The 17,339-nt window shown below is 34.5% G+C and overlaps 1 protein-coding gene across 1 annotated transcript in view; it reads left to right on the top strand.

The window, feature by feature from the left end:
* The window catches only part of Lrch (Leucine-rich-repeats and calponin homology domain protein), a 171,182-nt gene extending 162,630 nt beyond the window's left edge, over window positions 1–8,552 (top strand). The window contains exon 16 of the mRNA XM_071597545.1: window positions 8,410–8,552. Within this exon, the coding sequence (XP_071453646.1) occupies window positions 8,410–8,432 (23 nt within the window). The 3' untranslated portion in view covers window positions 8,433–8,552. The remainder of the gene's footprint in view (window positions 1–8,409) is intronic.
* The last annotated feature ends 8,787 nt before the right edge of the window (window positions 8,553–17,339 follow it).

Raw genomic sequence — 17,339 nt, 5'->3', positions numbered from 1 at the left:
CTGATGTAATCTTCTGTTGGGTAAAATGACGCAAGTGTTCTGATACCAGATTAGGCATTTTTGCCATGGATTCTGAAGCCTGTAGGCTAAATTCCTTGTTTATACTAGATTGGTATGTTCTTATCATGATTTCATTTGCCTCTTACTTATCAAGGTTTGTTTCTCGTTTGATTATTCATGTTAGTGGAATGATTGTGCATTCATACATTACTGCATTCTTTTTTACATGGACTGTTTTATTATCAAGGTCGTGGACAAATTTGACAGTTTGTACAACAATTCTTTTTCAAGCTACCATTTGAATATCATGAAATCTATGCGATATTTGTTTCTTAAACACAAGATGCTAAAAAAAATCCTGCCTTTTAGGAATGTTGTGATCTTCATTTGCGAGTTTGTGAAATTTTGTCCTCTTTCTGAGAAGGCGACATTATCGGCATGCTGTTGTTTTGAGTTTAAGCAAAAGGGAAACATTTGCGGAAGGAAGTCATTCTATAGACCATAATTGTGTGAGAATGTCTCTTTTCCTGTGGGTGTGCGCATGCTCATGGTCACATTTGTAAACCTTTTGCGACTATCGTACATATTACAGAGTGGGCGTGTAAAAATGTTGTGCCTTAAATTTTTAGGCAGTTTGCCTCTTTGAGCAATGAAGAAAAAAAATAACTGATAGTTAGATTTTCATATTTTGGAAATTTATTTTATCATCAGGTATGAGCGTAAAAATTTTAATGCAGTTTCATAATGAAATTGTTTCTACATGTGTACATTGTCGGTTTTTTCTTCCTTTTCTACTGCAAAACAACGGTGATAGATGTATTTAAATGCATTGATAATCGTTAAGAAAACTCTGGAGAAAAAATGCATTTTATTCTTCAGGCTTCATCCAGTTTGAGTATGCATGAATGTATGGCTGTTAGTTAGATTTTTTAGGAATGGAATCTATCGTTTTTTTTTACTAGTCTTTCAGATTCCTGATTTCAGTAACTGGAATTGGGATTTTTAAAAAAATTGATGTTTTTTTATATTCTTCTATTAGTTGTTTTATTGTCATTTATTTGACGTTGTGTTGTAGCTTTTCCAAAGAAACTATCCCTCACTTTGGAGACGTGGATAGGTTTGTCTTAAATCTTGCCAAAATATGTTTCTGGTCACATTTCAAACTTCCAAGTACAAATTTTATTTTGTTTTGAGCATCTGATGTTGTACCTATTTTTCATTTTTAAGATGGGTAGTTGTAGATCATTACATTTTCCAAGTTGTTGCTTTTATTAAAGTAAAATTTTGGAACTCTTTTAATTCTCCAAAGCAGTTGCAATTCTGTTGCAGTCATTTAAAAGCATTTAATGATGCTATCATTTTTAATCTTGTCGGGTGAATTGAATTAATCTCTCTGTGCCATTATTACAGTGAAATCACCTGTCATCAGTAATCATACCACCATAGTATTAATCGTCTCCCACTTCACTATTCCCTGGTATTAGGGGTTTCCTACTGTTGTTAATTACAATTACTAATGTCAGTATTTGTTTCATTTTTTTATATATGTGTGTGTGTGAGTGTTGCTCAGTCATGATTTTACACATATAAATAATGTGTTATTTTTAACCATGGGAAGTGGGAATCTGACTGTGTATAATAATAAATGGTGCAGCTCTTTTGGAAGTGGATAAATTCTTTGGGCAGCTAAGTGAAGCATAACACTTAAATGTGGAATAATTTGTACTTATTAGGGAAATTTAAATTCATTTTTCTTGGCATCTAGGGACCAATTGACAATGCCTGCCGTTGTGATACTGTTGCCCTAGAGACCACTAAGATTCTTAGTGATCAAATTTGTCCCAGCCTCTGCTGAAATGCTGTTTACTGTCATTGACAGCATTAGGGTATTATTTAGACAATCATCAACGATGCATGAAAGTCATTTGGAACACTTTGAATTGGAATCTTAAATCGATTTGCCTCTAGCAGTTGTTTCAATATATTATATCCTCTCACATTAATTGGATTTTAAAAAATTTTTTTCCTAATATTTGTCTTCTTCTGAAGGATTTTTCAGGACAATAGTTGATTTTTTGTTAGAAAACTGAAAATGTGAAAAATATGTAACTTTTGAAAATTGGACTCTATTATACAGTGAGAATTGGTTGGGGATTTTGAAATGTGCAAAATTATTTAGGTTTAAATTCCTCTGTAAGGGAAAATTAAAATGTTTTTATGATGTCATTGTCACCATCCATCATATTTTAGGCATACAAGACATTGTATAGAGGTCTTTATTTAGAGACCAAATCGTCTCTTCTTCCACTTAGCCTATAAACATACTCTTAACCCAACATACCCCTATTTCAGAAAGGGGTATTTAGAAAAATAAGCATTTACTGTATTTTGTCATTTGCTCACTAAGTGAATGATAAAATTCTTCAATATTTCTCCTAAATGAACAAAATAATGTAGCCTAGTGGGTTCTAGTGGAGAGTTTTGATCTCAGAATAGGTTAATGCATCTGAATCCCCCTGGCCAAACCCAAGCTAATTTGAATGGCTATCAGTACTTTCTTAAGAAAAGCAGGTGATACAGTGAAAGGCGTGGTCTCATACCTTGAATGTGTGATTGTTACTTGCTATAATATTTAGTAGGTTAGCTGTACTCGAGCCTATCAAACAAAACATTTGTTATATGATGGTGATTAAATCATTTCAGGAAAACATTCCTTGTCCTCAAAAGTTAGTCTTTTTCTCTTGGTCCAACCTATTGTCACAATTCTCCTCCATACCCGCATCTCAAAAGCTTCCAATCTAAACTCAACCTGTTGTATCAAAGACCATGTTTCAGATCCATACAGTGAAAAGTACTCTACATTAGTGTAGTGAAATAGCCTTTTCATTAAAATCTTTAACACTCTCTTATTCATGTCTTTTCTTGGGATACACGTAGTCAATTCCCTTCTTCTTGCAAATGCTTTGTTTGCCAACACAATTCTTCTCTCAATATCTCTATCTCTGTGCCAATTTTCCTCCAAGATACTGCCTACTTTGCATTATTCAAAGAAAAAAAATTGTCTTGTATGCCATAAAATATGTACAGAGTATATCTTTTTATCAGTATTCATTTATGGTATTGAGTTTTTTGAAGACAAAGGCTAGTGCCTGCTAGATTTCTCTGCCTGTCCTTTTTCGACTGCATGATAAATACGGTCATGCAACCTTGTGGATTTTTGTGGAGTAGTTCTCTGCGAGGGGGAAGGTATGAGCTTTGTTGTGCATTGGGCAGACTTCATTCCAAACTGGTTGCAAAGCATCAATGATTTTTAATCACCCCAGCCCTATGAAAAATAAAGACAAACCTTATTTGAGACTGATTTTGGCTTTTACATGATACATTCCTTTCAAATTTGATTCCCAACAAAAAGACAAATTTTACACAATCGTATATTTCTTTAGTGTTGATCAAATTATGCTGATTACCTGCCCAAATCAAGGAGTGATGTTGGTTAAAGACTTAAGCACACACACTGGAAGTTAAGTGAACTTGTGTAATGTAGATTCTTTTTACATCCGCTAAATTAATTGTTCTCGTAATAATTGCTCAGGCTTCAAATTGGGGGAAAGTATAGGACAGGACATTGTGTTGCCATTAAAGGTTTTTAGGTTAGTGGTGGTACTAATTGTAAGTCAGGGTGTGAGGTGTGATGATTGAAGTGTGTGGGAAGTGAAATAATGCAAAATTTTAATGATAACATAACAGGAAATTCCCTGAAATTACTGAAAAGTACATTATTTTGAGTAAATTTAGTCCCACACAATGCAGAAACTTCACATTAATTTATTTTGCTAACAGATGATAATTTAAATGAGATTTCAACAATAGTCATTATTATTCAGCGGTGAGGTTTATTATTAGTTTTTTCTTGGTAGTCGGAATGTTCATAATACACCATGTCTTATGTTTCTATTGTCATTATCATGGCAACTGATCTCCTCCATGATTTCATAAAATTTATTCCTTTCGCTGAACCTCTAACCAAGCCTTTGTTTGGACTTTTAGTGTCACTTCCTACAGGATCGACATTCAGATTAATATGTGCAACCTCCATTGTCCTCGCCTATACTTTCAATGAAATATGGCAAAACCATCATCAAAATCGGAGTTTGTTTAAAAGTGTCCCTTCCAGTGTGTAATTTGGTAGGTGTGTGTTCGCTCAATTGCTTGTTTGTAGTATTCCATTAGAAAGGGAAGACTAGTTTGCATGCTGCTTGCTGGAAATATTGCTACTTGCAGTTGCCAATTGATGAGCATAGGGAACTGTGGGAGTGTGATGTGACAATTATCCCCTCTGCGGGAACGTATACATTTTATGTTCCAATAAAGTGATGCTTAGTTAGGACCCCCACTTTTCTTTGCCCTCAAGTATTTCCTATATTGAGGATCCCTGATTAGCCAGAGAATCTGTAATTATTCTCAGTCGTGCACAAGACAACGATTATCATGGAATTTGAGCATGCGTGCTTACACCATGAAGGGGATGTTTTTCGTAAAAGAGATATACTTAAGGTTAATAACCAGAAATTCTTGCAAAGTAAAACTTTATATACCAATGTAGGTAGAATGCTACTCATTTAGTTTGGATGTGTGCCTTAGTTGATATGTCATCGTGTACATGGTTATCGAAAAGGAATGGTGCTTAAATGACCTTGTTTGCTGAGGTCTTAATGGAAATGAGCTGTTTCTTCAGCTACGATGAATGTAATTTTCATTGGTAAAAAATGTTTTGGTATAATGCTTCCTCTTGTTGTGGGTGTTTTAGAATTATTTATTATGTTATTATGCAAATCACCATTATGGAACACAGTGTACCACTAATTTGTGTGTATGGCATAATAAAAATGTAAAATGCAGTCGCCTGGCTGATTCAGTTTAACTTGCTTCATTGGGTATAGCCTCATCCTTGATCCCTCCATCCCAAGTTGCACCAACTTTAGGAATTTTCTCTGGGCAAGTCCATATATTTCCTTCAGGTCAATGCTTGCCTATTGCAGTGTATGTCTGATGATTATGAAACTTTTAATAATCTTCAGTATGACTTCTTTGTGTCTCTCATTTCATCTGTGTCATCAAAATGCATTGTTCATGAATTTCTATCCTTAATGGTTTTACTAAGTGCAGTGCAATCATGCATTGGTACCAGATGGTGTTTATTTCATCAAAGTCAAAAGTGAAGACCACCATTAATTCTCTTATAGGGTTGCACTTATTATGCAAATTGAATTTTGTTGAGTTGAGCGTGCACATTGGTGTAATCAGTTCAACTTGCATTAGTGCTTCTTGGATTTAGTTGAGAGATCATTAAATTCCATTTAGATCACCTTATACTTTTCTACGAAACTGATGTAAACTTAATCCTTCTTTACTTCCCTCGCAAATAAACGCAAATATTTCTCTGTTAGGTTTACCCTTAATGATGTGTGTTTGTATAGGATATCTGCATTACCAAAATTGACTTGATAAAGCCTTCTATTTATTTGAGATTTAACCATCATTTTTGAACTTTCTACAGCACTTCTTCACTATATTTTACTCATGATGAGCAAATATAGGTAAAGTTTGCTCAATTCAAATGTATGAAAAGTATTGTTGAGTGAAACTTAATTCTCATTTAAAAGTTTATTTGAGCAAAAGAGATGGACAGCATTCATTCTCTGACATTTTGTGTAATTTCGCTCAAAAATGAAAATATTGTTAACATTTTAAGCTTGCCATTTGTAAGTGTGCCATCTTCTTTGGGTGTGTAGAGAAACTTTTTTGCCTAATTTAGATTTTTATATTACATAATTAACTGTAATTATATTTGTTTAAGATGTTGCCACAGCATACATTCAAGTTTCTTCATTCAATTTTCTTTTATTACTCTATTTGTCAATTTAAACACATCATACCTCATCAGTTGGGTACTCTTTTTGACACTTTCTTCGAAACTCTTTTAGGAATTGATGAAGCTCCTGCAATAAGATGAGTCATTCTAAAAATATTAAATTTGCAAAATGCAGATTACTGGTGAAAATGAAACTGCCCAAGTATTCAAGTGAATACATTTTTAGGATAATGAGAATATACTTAGATGTAATACACGAAGAAAATCATAATGTTAAATTTTTTTTAGGTATCCATCGGAAAGGTAACAATAATTAGGTTGGGGATGAGATGAAGTGAAATGATTTAAAAAGGCTAGTGTTAGTGATCTGACTGATTAGCAGTTACATCACATCATTTAAACAATAATATAACGATATACATCATTCAAGCATTAAAAGCATTTCATGCTTCTTGGGTTTTGTTATTCCAGTGGTTTACTGATTCAACTGTTGCAGCTGGCAAGTAGGAATGGCAACCCAGTAAAGTTATTCTTCAATTATCGTTCACATTGATCTCATTTACAAGGGCTGTTCAATGAGATGTATTTCATTTTTTTTTTATTAGCATAGTTTATTCCAAGCAACCATATGTTATATTATTACCTTAAGTCTAATGCATATGTGGTACAAGTTTTATTGATCTAACTACAATATTTCATAAGCAGCAGTTGCTATTTAAAATGTGTTCAACTTTCCTATATTTTCTTCTGATGATGAAAAATGTTTTCTATGAAATTCCTTCGCATTGGGAGCAAAAAGTCACATGTCTGTGGAGGATGAGGAATGAAATTATTGTTAATTTTTGTGAGATAATGGTGATTTTGTGGAATCATGAAATTCACAACAAACAAATTTTGTGACATCAATCATGCCTCATGTTCAATTAATTTTTCTGTTTCCAATCTGTGGGTGGCACTCAATGAAGTGACTGGAGCTCCAGGTCATCCTTCTTTTGAAATTTACTGTCTCTTCTATATGAGCATTTTAAACCATTTTCTAGGTGTGATCTAGGAAAGAACTGACTCTTCATAATCCTCTTGTAGCATCGGCTTATGGCTGATGATATATTCAGTTGAAAGCTAAATTTCGATTCAGAATATTGCTTTTTGTGCACTACCTCAATAATTTCTGTTGACCAACCAAACAATTTTCAAGTTCAGACAGCTTCTGCTGATACAGCAGTCAAATCAATGACACTAGTACCCAAAAAAGCATTGCATATGAAACTAAAAAATAATATATAATAAAAATTTTGCACAATAGATAATGTGGATAAAAAATATATGGTTATTCTTCATTAAACAGCCTTAATTAATTACATACTTTAGAGAGAGATAAAGTGATGTCCTGTTCATCAAAAATAATGTTCTAATAATTATTTAGATTTAATTGGGTTGATTTTTGAAGGGTGACAAAAGATGGTTGCAACTTGCTGTAGTGGAGATATAACATTTGAATTTCTGGTTTCACTAGAATACATAATATGCCTTCATAAAACCTTGTGATACCTTAATGATGTACCTACATGAGCCTGATGATAATGGTTCACATAAAATACCTACCTATTATATTATGCCCTTGAAGTTTGAGCACGTTCTAAAGATGGACACTCTGTTGGCTGTTGAGAAATGGTACATGTCTATTGTCAAAGCCATTATAACTGTAACATTCTTGTGTAGACTATTATTGAAATCTAAAAGCCAGGAATCAAAGGCAGTATGGATACCCATTTTTGACCTTTGTAAAAATCTATTTTCATATCCCAAATTAATGCTAAAAGAGTGATTCTGGATAGTGTTTCTCAAGGTACATATTTAATTGAACTTCATATCCACAAGTTACTCTGTTTGTGTGATGGCCTGTACAAGAATGATGCCCAGATATGTGGCATAAATACTACTGGTTTATTTCTGCCAACTGCTGACAAAATACCAAAGCATTTCAATTAACATTGGAAAATTAGTCACTCTTTTTCTTGTCATATGTGATCTCTCTCTTGTTTTAAGTGTTTCCTTCAAGTGAATTATCGGCTGATTTTAAGCAATTCTAATTTTTTTCATAGTTTTAGTGGACTTTATTTATAAACTCAATGGCTACTCTTAACAGAATAAAAAGTTACCATCTCACAGAAAATTACTAGAGCATAGTATGAACCATGGAGCCTTGAATATCAATTAAGTTCTGAATATGATTAATTAAATTGTAAAAATAAACTAAATTAATAAATAGGAAATAAACTTGGAAAACACATATGACTGGTGTACTTAAGATTTTTCAACTCAATTTCAACCATTTTATTTTTAAACACAGAAAAGAATACTTGAGTCACTTCTACTGGGAAAAATTGACAATTAAGTTGTTCCTAATTGTTGGAGCTGTGAAATTTGGAGAATTACTGAACTCACTCCTTTGGGCTTCTATTCTTGTCGAGGATTTGATCCAAACTGTAAGTGCGAGCATTAATGCTGACTGTCTTGGTGTCTTGTTTTGTCTGCAGGGAATGGTGTGCTGTGCTTCTGACATAGTGGAGGGTCGTGGACTGGTGAGGGTGGCCATCACGGTTGCTGAGCTCTTGAGGTTCCATCCTGGTCGCCCTGTACCACCAAGTAGCATCCAACCACCAACAGTCTCTGCGGCAGTCTCCTCATCAATGGGCACTCTGCCTTAGCTTTCCCTTTTGAAAAGAAAGAGTAACACTAAAATAACAAGCGCTCTCTCTCCCTCTCTCTATCTCACATGATAATCAATTGCAGTTAAATGGACATGCATAACTGCCTTTCAGTGAGGCCTCCCTCTTTCCTCATTTTTTTTTCTTTTTGAGATCAGATTGACAAGCCTGTCACGAGGTGTTAGGGGAAGAAAGGGTATTTTTGGGAGCTGTTGAAAGAGTTTAATTTAAAACTTTTACACTTCATTTGTCTAAAAAGATATTTTACCCTTCATGTATCTTGTGATGCTCATCTTTAAGTAATGCAACATTTTTGTAAGGTGGCCAATTGTCTGGTGGATGTCTTTGGTCAACATATGCATAAAAAGTACCTTTTTTGGAATTGGATTTACATAATCAGTATGTATTTTAGTCCTATTGAAGGAATTTTTTTGGGTACATGATAAATAGTAATGTGTCTTGGTAGTCCAGTGGGTAGAGTGCTGGGCTACTGGTCAGAGGACCAGGGTTTTATTTCGGGTAATGCCCCTGGACACCCCTTCAGCATCACCCAAGCTGTGTGATTTTTTGGGTACCAGATCTTTAGAAAACACAGGTGGCACAGGGAAAGGAACTGGTCCCCCCCTTAATTTCCTAATGTGAGAATGTCACATGCCATGTAGGGCTTAGTATTGGGGGAGCTCTACCCTCGCCTATTAAATCAACCTTTGGGTTGATTATTGTGGTTTTAAGGTTGGTAAATAGTATCCCACATGCTCAAAAATCAAAGACAACACATTGTCTCTAAATTCTTTGCTCCAAAGTGTCCAAATGTTTTGGTACATCAAGGCTCATACTTGATTTTATATAATTTTTTTTTCCTAAATAAAGGGCTCAAATTTTGTGTGAAACAATGATAGGTCATATCCAGTCAGAAGTTATAATCAAATGGTGATTGAGATTGCCTGCCACTTGCCATATGTCCTGAATGGCATCAGTTGAATAATAATGATAATCAGCCTAAGATCAAAGTAAAATAGTTGGGTGACCTTGATTATAGGTTTAGTGTAATTTTTTCATGATCCATTTATTTATTACTAATATAGAGGATGTAATTACTATGTAAATTCAAAGAGTTAAGTCAGATGGGTTATGAGCAGATTATGGTTTGTCAAGTGGAAATACAGAGGTGTAGTATTCCTATTCTAAAAATTAGTACATACCTACACATTCCCAGTGAATTTGTTTGGTAAATTGGGAGATTAAGAGTAAAAATCTTTCAAAAAAGTATTGATTTGGGATTAGGGAAATGCTTATTTAACTTAATAAAACATAGTATGTTATCGAACCTGGACTCAGACATGACAAAACTAGTAAAACAATAGATAGCTTTTGATAACTTGTTTTTTTTAAAACTGAGATAGTATCGATTCCAGGAAAACAATTATGCATGTTACATAAAAAAACAACTCTTTGCAATATTTATTGTATTAAGTTTCTTTCAAAATTGTCTAGGATGAAATTTCAATAAATTGCAATAAATTTATGAAACATTTTCACCTCATAATGATAAACTTTATAGTTGGTGGAGTAATGTCTATATCAACAAGCAGGATGAAACAATGGTTCAAGTCAAAGATTGCCAAATACTTGGTGAGACTTTAGTCAGTTAAGTTTAAAATATAATTGAGAAATGAATTGAGTAGGGCTTTGCTCAAGGCTATGGCTATGTCTAACTAGTCTAATTGGTAATAGTATCATTTGCAGATGAGTTTCAATAAGTGAATATATCAAAATTAGTAAGTTAGATTTGTCATGGTCATTAAAGGAGTTAAATGGCTTACAGCTAAGGCATGCTGCTTGTCATGCCTACCCTGTTTTAACCTCTCATTAAGGGTGAACATCATTGACTATGATCATAGGTAATATCCAATCAAGAACTGAGATAGCCAACTTATCTCTCTTTTCAGTGCTCATGACTTATGATCTAACTGAGGCATGGGACAATGCATTGAGTAGAGCAGGGGATTGTTGGGGGTGCTTATTTAACCATTATTATTATATAAATATTCATGTTCACTTTGAACAGTTGCTTCCATTCCATGAGACTGATATTGAATCTTGTACCTGGATGCAATCCATAAATGCAATCGTTCTGTCTTTATCTTTTCCCTAATCTTTCTCCCCCACTCTCACTCTCTCCCTTCTTTTATAGCAGATGCATTTCATCCCTTATCTCTCTGGACAATTCCTCGACAAATCCTTCCCTGATTGTGATTGTTGGTTATTTTTTCAGACATGATAGCTCGTGCTAGCTATTTTTCTGTTGCTCACACTCTTGAGGACAAGTTTTGTGGACACAAAAAAATTCTCAATGAACAAATTCAGAGAATGGGATTAGGGATATAACCCAGAAACGATCCTGAGAACATTTTTTTGTTAAAATGATACCATTGATGTATAAGGGCAAGTCATTGATAGGGTCAGAGAGTGCCAAGTCCAAAATTGCTCCCCATTAACCCCTGCAGCTACACTAATCCCTCAGGCTGAATCTTAAGCCCTGACTGTTACCTGCACTCCTCAAGTGCCCAGTTGAAGAGTCATGAATAAGGGTAACAAAGTCAAAGTGCCATCGTTCCACACAGACATGTCATGCTAGCTGAAATGCTCATCTGATTAAAATTATTAGAAAGTTTAACTTGGAAAATTCATTAATTCAGGGCTTGCAATAGAGTTACCAAGCAAATCTTTAAATTATAACATCTAGTATCTTACTACTCCCTGAATCAAAACACCCAAATTTTAAATATATTGGGTTGTGTCTCTTTAATTTTTGTTTTTTTTTAAAATGATAACATTGATGTGTCCGGATAAGTCAGTGATAGAGATAGGTAATGAAATTTAAATATGGATTTTGCATGATTCAAGGTCACCCAAAATAACAGCAATAAATGTTTGAGAGGATCCTTTCATTGAAGGTAATGTTACAAGACTGGCTCACATATATTCAGTTTTAACGGAAAAAGCACTGCTAGTGTTTTTGTATCAAGCCCTACACCTTTCCTTATCACTCAGAAAATAAGTGCTTTTTAGGTCAACACTTTACATAAAGTAGACGCATGGGTACAGATATTGGGTTAGATTGATGAGATGCTGATTTGTATAATTAGTCAACCATGCACGTAATGTTTAAGTAAAATTATGATGTGTGAGGTTAATGTTTGTGGTGTGTTCACGACGTAAAATGCATCCTGGGTTTTCATAGCACCCACCCATTTTATAAAGTTATAATTATACATATTGTATATCAGGTGCTGTGATTGGTAGTACCGTGGCTCTGATGACTCCAGGGACTTTGCTTTGTGAAAAGAGGGTGAATTTTGTACGGGCAGTTTTCTTTTTCTGTCATTTTTAAAACTGCATTGTCCTTAAATGTGAAAATTGGGAAAAAAGAGTGCAAAAAATAATGCCAACATGGGAAACCATGAGCAGAAAACAATGTGCCAAAGATTTTTCTTTTCTCTGCATCTTTCTCACGTCAACTGAATCAGCATTATTTTGGAGTGAGTTGCCTTTGACTTCTTCTTGTGCATAATGTGATGGAAATTAAAAAAAGTAGCCTTGTTCTTCTTTCAAATACTACAGTGCTGTCCTTTTTAATCGTCCATCAAAGCCAGGCAGTCACTTTGATAGGAACCTTTTTTGATCGAATTTGCTTGGTGAGAGAATAGTTCAAAAAAGTATACCAGGGTAATATGCATGGTATTTTGTTACCATGGCATTCGGGTGAGCCAGAGGTATCGAAAATGCTTCAGGCATTAGAGAAATGTTTTTGAGAAGTAAATTTTACATTTTTGTGAAGTGTGGGTTTTGTATGTCAGTACCCTGTGCTGTTGCTCTGAAGAGAACTGTGGCTGATGATTAGTGTGAATCTACTATAATAATTAGAATGGTAATGAGTGGGTTTACCTTGTAGTTATCACTATATTAAAGTTAGATCAATGACAATCTTTTTTGATTTTGAGTACCTCCAGTGAAAATAATTTAATGATTGGATTTTTTGGGTTTCTTGACAGCATTTTAAGATTGATTATTCATAAAATTTTTATTTGAATGTAGTTGATTTTATACTTCGATAGTATTGATTTCAGATTCTTTCATTTAATCTATTTTTTCATGTTATTTTATTCATTGGTTTTGTTTAATCATTTGATATGAAACATTGGTGAAGTCTAGTTAGTTATTCATTGGTATTAACCATATGAACTAAGCCAGAAGATCATTGATTTTATTAATCTTTGTTTGTTGGTGATTTTTATGGAAATTGGTTGGCATACATTTCAATTTTTTAACCCATTATTTTTCCTGTGCAGGATGCTAGAGAACAAGTGGTTTTTTCACGTTTTCTTGTGTTCTCTCTTCTGTAACTCAGGGAATGGAATATTTAATGTGAGCCATCTTTACTTGTCAAGTTGTCATCATGACACTCAATCTGCCTTGACCTGTTAAACAGTAATTTTGAAAGACCATATCAGCACACTTTTAAAATTATTTTTTTGACAAATCTTGTCCATAAGGAAGCCAAGCTCTTTAAAATTTAATCTGGCAGCATCAAGTCAATAATGCCTTTTCTCATCTGTTGTGGCTCTTTAGATTACTGTCGTTTAGTAAAGCAGTCAGTCGTGTGGGGAAAAATTTAATTCTCTTAGCTTCTGATTCCTGTATGCGTTCAAAATGCTCATTGGACCATTGATGGTTTAATGCCATTGAGGAAATATAAAAAATATATTGTCATTTATTTAAACTTTCACCTCTTTTTCAATCCTTAATTTATTTTCTTCCTTCATTTTCAAAGAAATGTTGCTTTTGTATGGTGTGGAAAACCTTCTTGCAATAATTAGTCACATTTAGACCAAATTAAAAGAAAAATAATGTCTGAATGCATATAATACTTAAATTTATTGAAAAAATGTCTTGCTTTTGCCTTTCATGTACCTACACAAAATCATATTACATATATATTTTGTGAAATTCCTCTACTTCTCAATTGTCTAATATTCATCTTTGACTGACAAATAATGAATTTGGTTCACAGTTCGAAATAAATATCTAGTCATGCACTATTTTATGAGTATGTGTATAAATCACAGAGCAAGTTAAATATGTGAATATATTTCAAGTATTATATGAGCATATTTGCTGCAAATTTGGTTAGTTAGATCTATATTTAAACTAAGGACATTAGCAGAGATGTTGTAAATTTTGATTATTTTATTTTTGCTTTTATGAACTATTAGAAGTGGACCATTATATTTTAATTTAATTGGCACAGTGAAGAATTAGTGAGTTTTTATGTAGTGATATAAATATATTTTATCCCTAGTGGTAGGTGCAATTTAGCATTGTATATTTGCTGCTGGTCATGTTCTCTTTTCCCACCTGTAACTTAATGTGTGAACATTATTTCGTTCAACTTGGAACTGTCCAGTGTGTGTATGTGTGTTCCAAGGACATAAATTTTACTTTGCCCACCAGTATCAATCCTCAAGGTGGAAATTGTGAATTTGAAATATCTCCACCTGACGATGCTCAAATGTTTAATCCTGTGCATGTGTGTAATGAATTAGTGCTGCCGTGAATTGTCCCTTCATCTGAAGGTTTTTAATGTATATTTTATGTAATTATTGTGCCTTAAGTATCACACTGCATTGGTCTTATTTATTAAGTATCTTTATCTTTGGTCTGTAAGACAAACTTCTTGGATGTCTCTGTACATCAGATACTTTGTTAAGCTGCAATATATTATTCTAATCACACATACCATACACATGCTGTTTTTTTTACCATAATTATTTGTCCAATAAAAATCCTGCTGCTATTTATTGAAGATAATTTGTAGTGTTTCAGAAAAATGCAGATTTTATCTCCTCTAGTACAACTGTCGTTTGCACCAGTCGTTAACTATGAATGAAAGGTTTGGTCATCCTAATTCACTACTGCTGTAGCTATTGGCATTGTGAGTTTTGTCATTACATACAGAATTTTGCATTGAATTTGAGCAAAAAAAATCATCCAATATTTGAATAAGATTTCATACTCCATTGGAGGTTAAAGTCCTCCAGCTAGAATTCAAAGGTAGCCATAGGCATCTGTGGTCTTTCTAGAAGTACTCTGTAGGGATAGAAAATAAGTTAAAATAATGGTATATTACCTGGAATTTTTAAGGTGCGTACATGCCTTCAGTGAATGTAAGACTGATGGAAGAAGTGCTAGCTAGCCATGGTTGTGGAGGAGAGAGGATTGTTGGGAGAAATCAAAATAAGGCAGAAAGGTAGATGCAGAGCATTCAGATTTATGATGGAATGTTGAAGACTATGATAAAAGAGAGAAGGATGGGCAAAAGATTCAGGTGTTGGAGTAAAAGAGACATGTTGGATGTAATGAAGGGAACGGAGGAAATATGCTGAATAGAAAAGAGACTTGTTGAGAGAAAATGTAGTTGTAGTCTTGTTGTGTCAGATGTCAGGTTGTGTTTGGTTTAAGATTAGATTAGGCTATTGTAGTTAGAGCAGGCAAAATTCTATTGAAGCAAGAAAGTAAGACTCAGAAAATGTTATGTCATGGATTTGGACCTGAACCTAAAGTAATTTATAGCTGGACCCAGCTCAAAACGACTCCACTTCAATAGAAGTTCAAGATCAAAACTAATCTTGATTTACTGATTTCGCTACAAAATAGTCACATGGCTGAATAAAATTTAGTATGTTTTAAGCATTATATGTAAAATTTTTAATTGCTTTTATTATTATGCACTATGATTACTTGGGGGACTGTCAGTTCGGGTTAAGGAAGGGGAGAGGGGAGAGGTACACGTGATGCCATTGCAGTAATGAGATCACTAATCGAGAGGAATGTAGAATACAATCAGGACAAATTTACCTGTTTGCTAGATTTTGAGAAAGCATTCGACAGAGTGAGTTGAGAACGACTAATGAGTATATTGCAGAAAATAGGAATAGATTGGAGGAACAGGAGGCTAATCCACAACCTGTACATGTCTCAGACTGCTCAGGTGTGATTAGGGAATGGAGTCCCGATTGACATTGTTAGGAAGAGGGGCATGGCAGGGTTCCGGATTATCACCGTTACTGTTCAACCTGTATGCAGAAGAAATGATTAAAGAGGCATGGGAAGAACTGGAAGTAGGAATGAAAGTGGGCGGGGAATTTGTAAAATCAGTTAGGTTTGCTGATGACCGAGCTTTAGTTTGTCAGTCAGCCAAGGGGTTTCAAGCATTGCTGAGTGAATTGGGTATTCAGTGCGACAGGTATGGGATGAGAATCAATATTAATAAAACCAAGGTTATGCGATTTTCTAGAAAGAAAAAGGCTAAGCTAAACATTAAAATAGGAGGGCAAAAACTAGAGCAGGTAGAACAGTTTAGTAAACTCGGTAGTGCTTTGGACCAACATGGCCAAAGTAGTAGGGACGTAAGAAGAAGAATTGCGCTAGGCAAAGGGGCTTTCTCAAGGAGGAGGGAGTTGATGACAGGGACGTTGAGTAAGGATGTTAAGAAAAGACTCATAAAAACTTTGATACGGAGTGCAGCGATGTACGGTGCGGAAACATGGTCATTGAAGTAGGAGGATAGACGTGGTTTGGAGGCTTTTGAAATGTGGGTGTGGAGAAGAATGGAGAAGGTGAAATGGACAGAGAAGAAAACAAATGAGGAAGTACTTGGTATGGTGGGCGAAGAGAGGGGTTTGTTGGGAGCAATCCTATGGAGGCAGGAAAAGTGGATGAAGGGGGTGTTGACCGGCAGTGGGATGTTGAAGACTGTGATAGAGGGGAGAATGTTGGGCAAAAGAGGAAAGGGAAGGAAAAGGATAGGGATGTTGGACGGGATGAAGGAAGGATGAAGGTACTCAGAGATGAAGAGGGACCTGATGTAGAGTAGGATGTTGTGTTCTGCTAGGAGTCCCAAAATATTTATTCGGTTGTTGCATCCATCCAAAACCTACCTTAACCCGTAGATTACTTAATAATAATAATTATTATACACTGAGAAAGGAAATATATTAAAAAATCAAAAATTGAGACTCCTTGGGGTTTTGTCAAAAACTGGTATTCTTTGTGGTTCCTTAGTCAACTCATCAATAACATCAACAATATTTACAATTTTTATTTATTTGTGTCAGTAATAAGGCTAGACGACTGAGTAATGTTGTGAATAAATTAATGGAGTACAATAAGTGTATTCCAAATTTTAATCTAAGGTAAAAGGAAGGTTTACGGACACTTCTAAAGAAAATATTTTGCTAATTACTCAACTAAGTTGTATTTCTTGAATAAGACTGTTTTTAATATTGAGGGGCAGGGTTTCCTGAAGCCTGGAATACTCGGGGGGTGTACAGAAAGTTTGGGGAAAAAATCCATAAAAATGATAATTTGGTTGATGAGTTAAGGCTAACAGAAAACCTTTCTGAGACTGCACTTGTCCTTTTATCCCCATCCCATGCTTAATTTTCTCCTGTTTCCTCTGCCTGGAAAAGGGTTTTTGAGAAAAATTAATGGAGCTTGCTGGAATGCTATGGGAGGAGGAAGATGTGGGCTTACATCCTATAATTTGAGTGAAACTCATTTTGAAAGGTATGCTTTTGGCTCTTCATTGCAGGAGATTACCATTTGCCTTTTAAGTCCTGCTCTTTATACTTGTTCTTCATAGCTTTTCAAAAATGTTATGATTGATAACTATTACTGAATTCACGATATAGCATTTC

This window comes from Hetaerina americana, unplaced genomic scaffold (genome assembly GCF_022747635.1).
Source record: "Hetaerina americana unplaced genomic scaffold, ioHetAmer1.1.p SCAF_9, whole genome shotgun sequence".
Taxonomy (NCBI): Eukaryota; Metazoa; Arthropoda; class Insecta; order Odonata; family Calopterygidae; genus Hetaerina; species Hetaerina americana.
The sequence above is the reverse complement of the archived record's forward strand: the minus strand, read 5'-3'. Positions and strand labels throughout refer to the sequence as shown.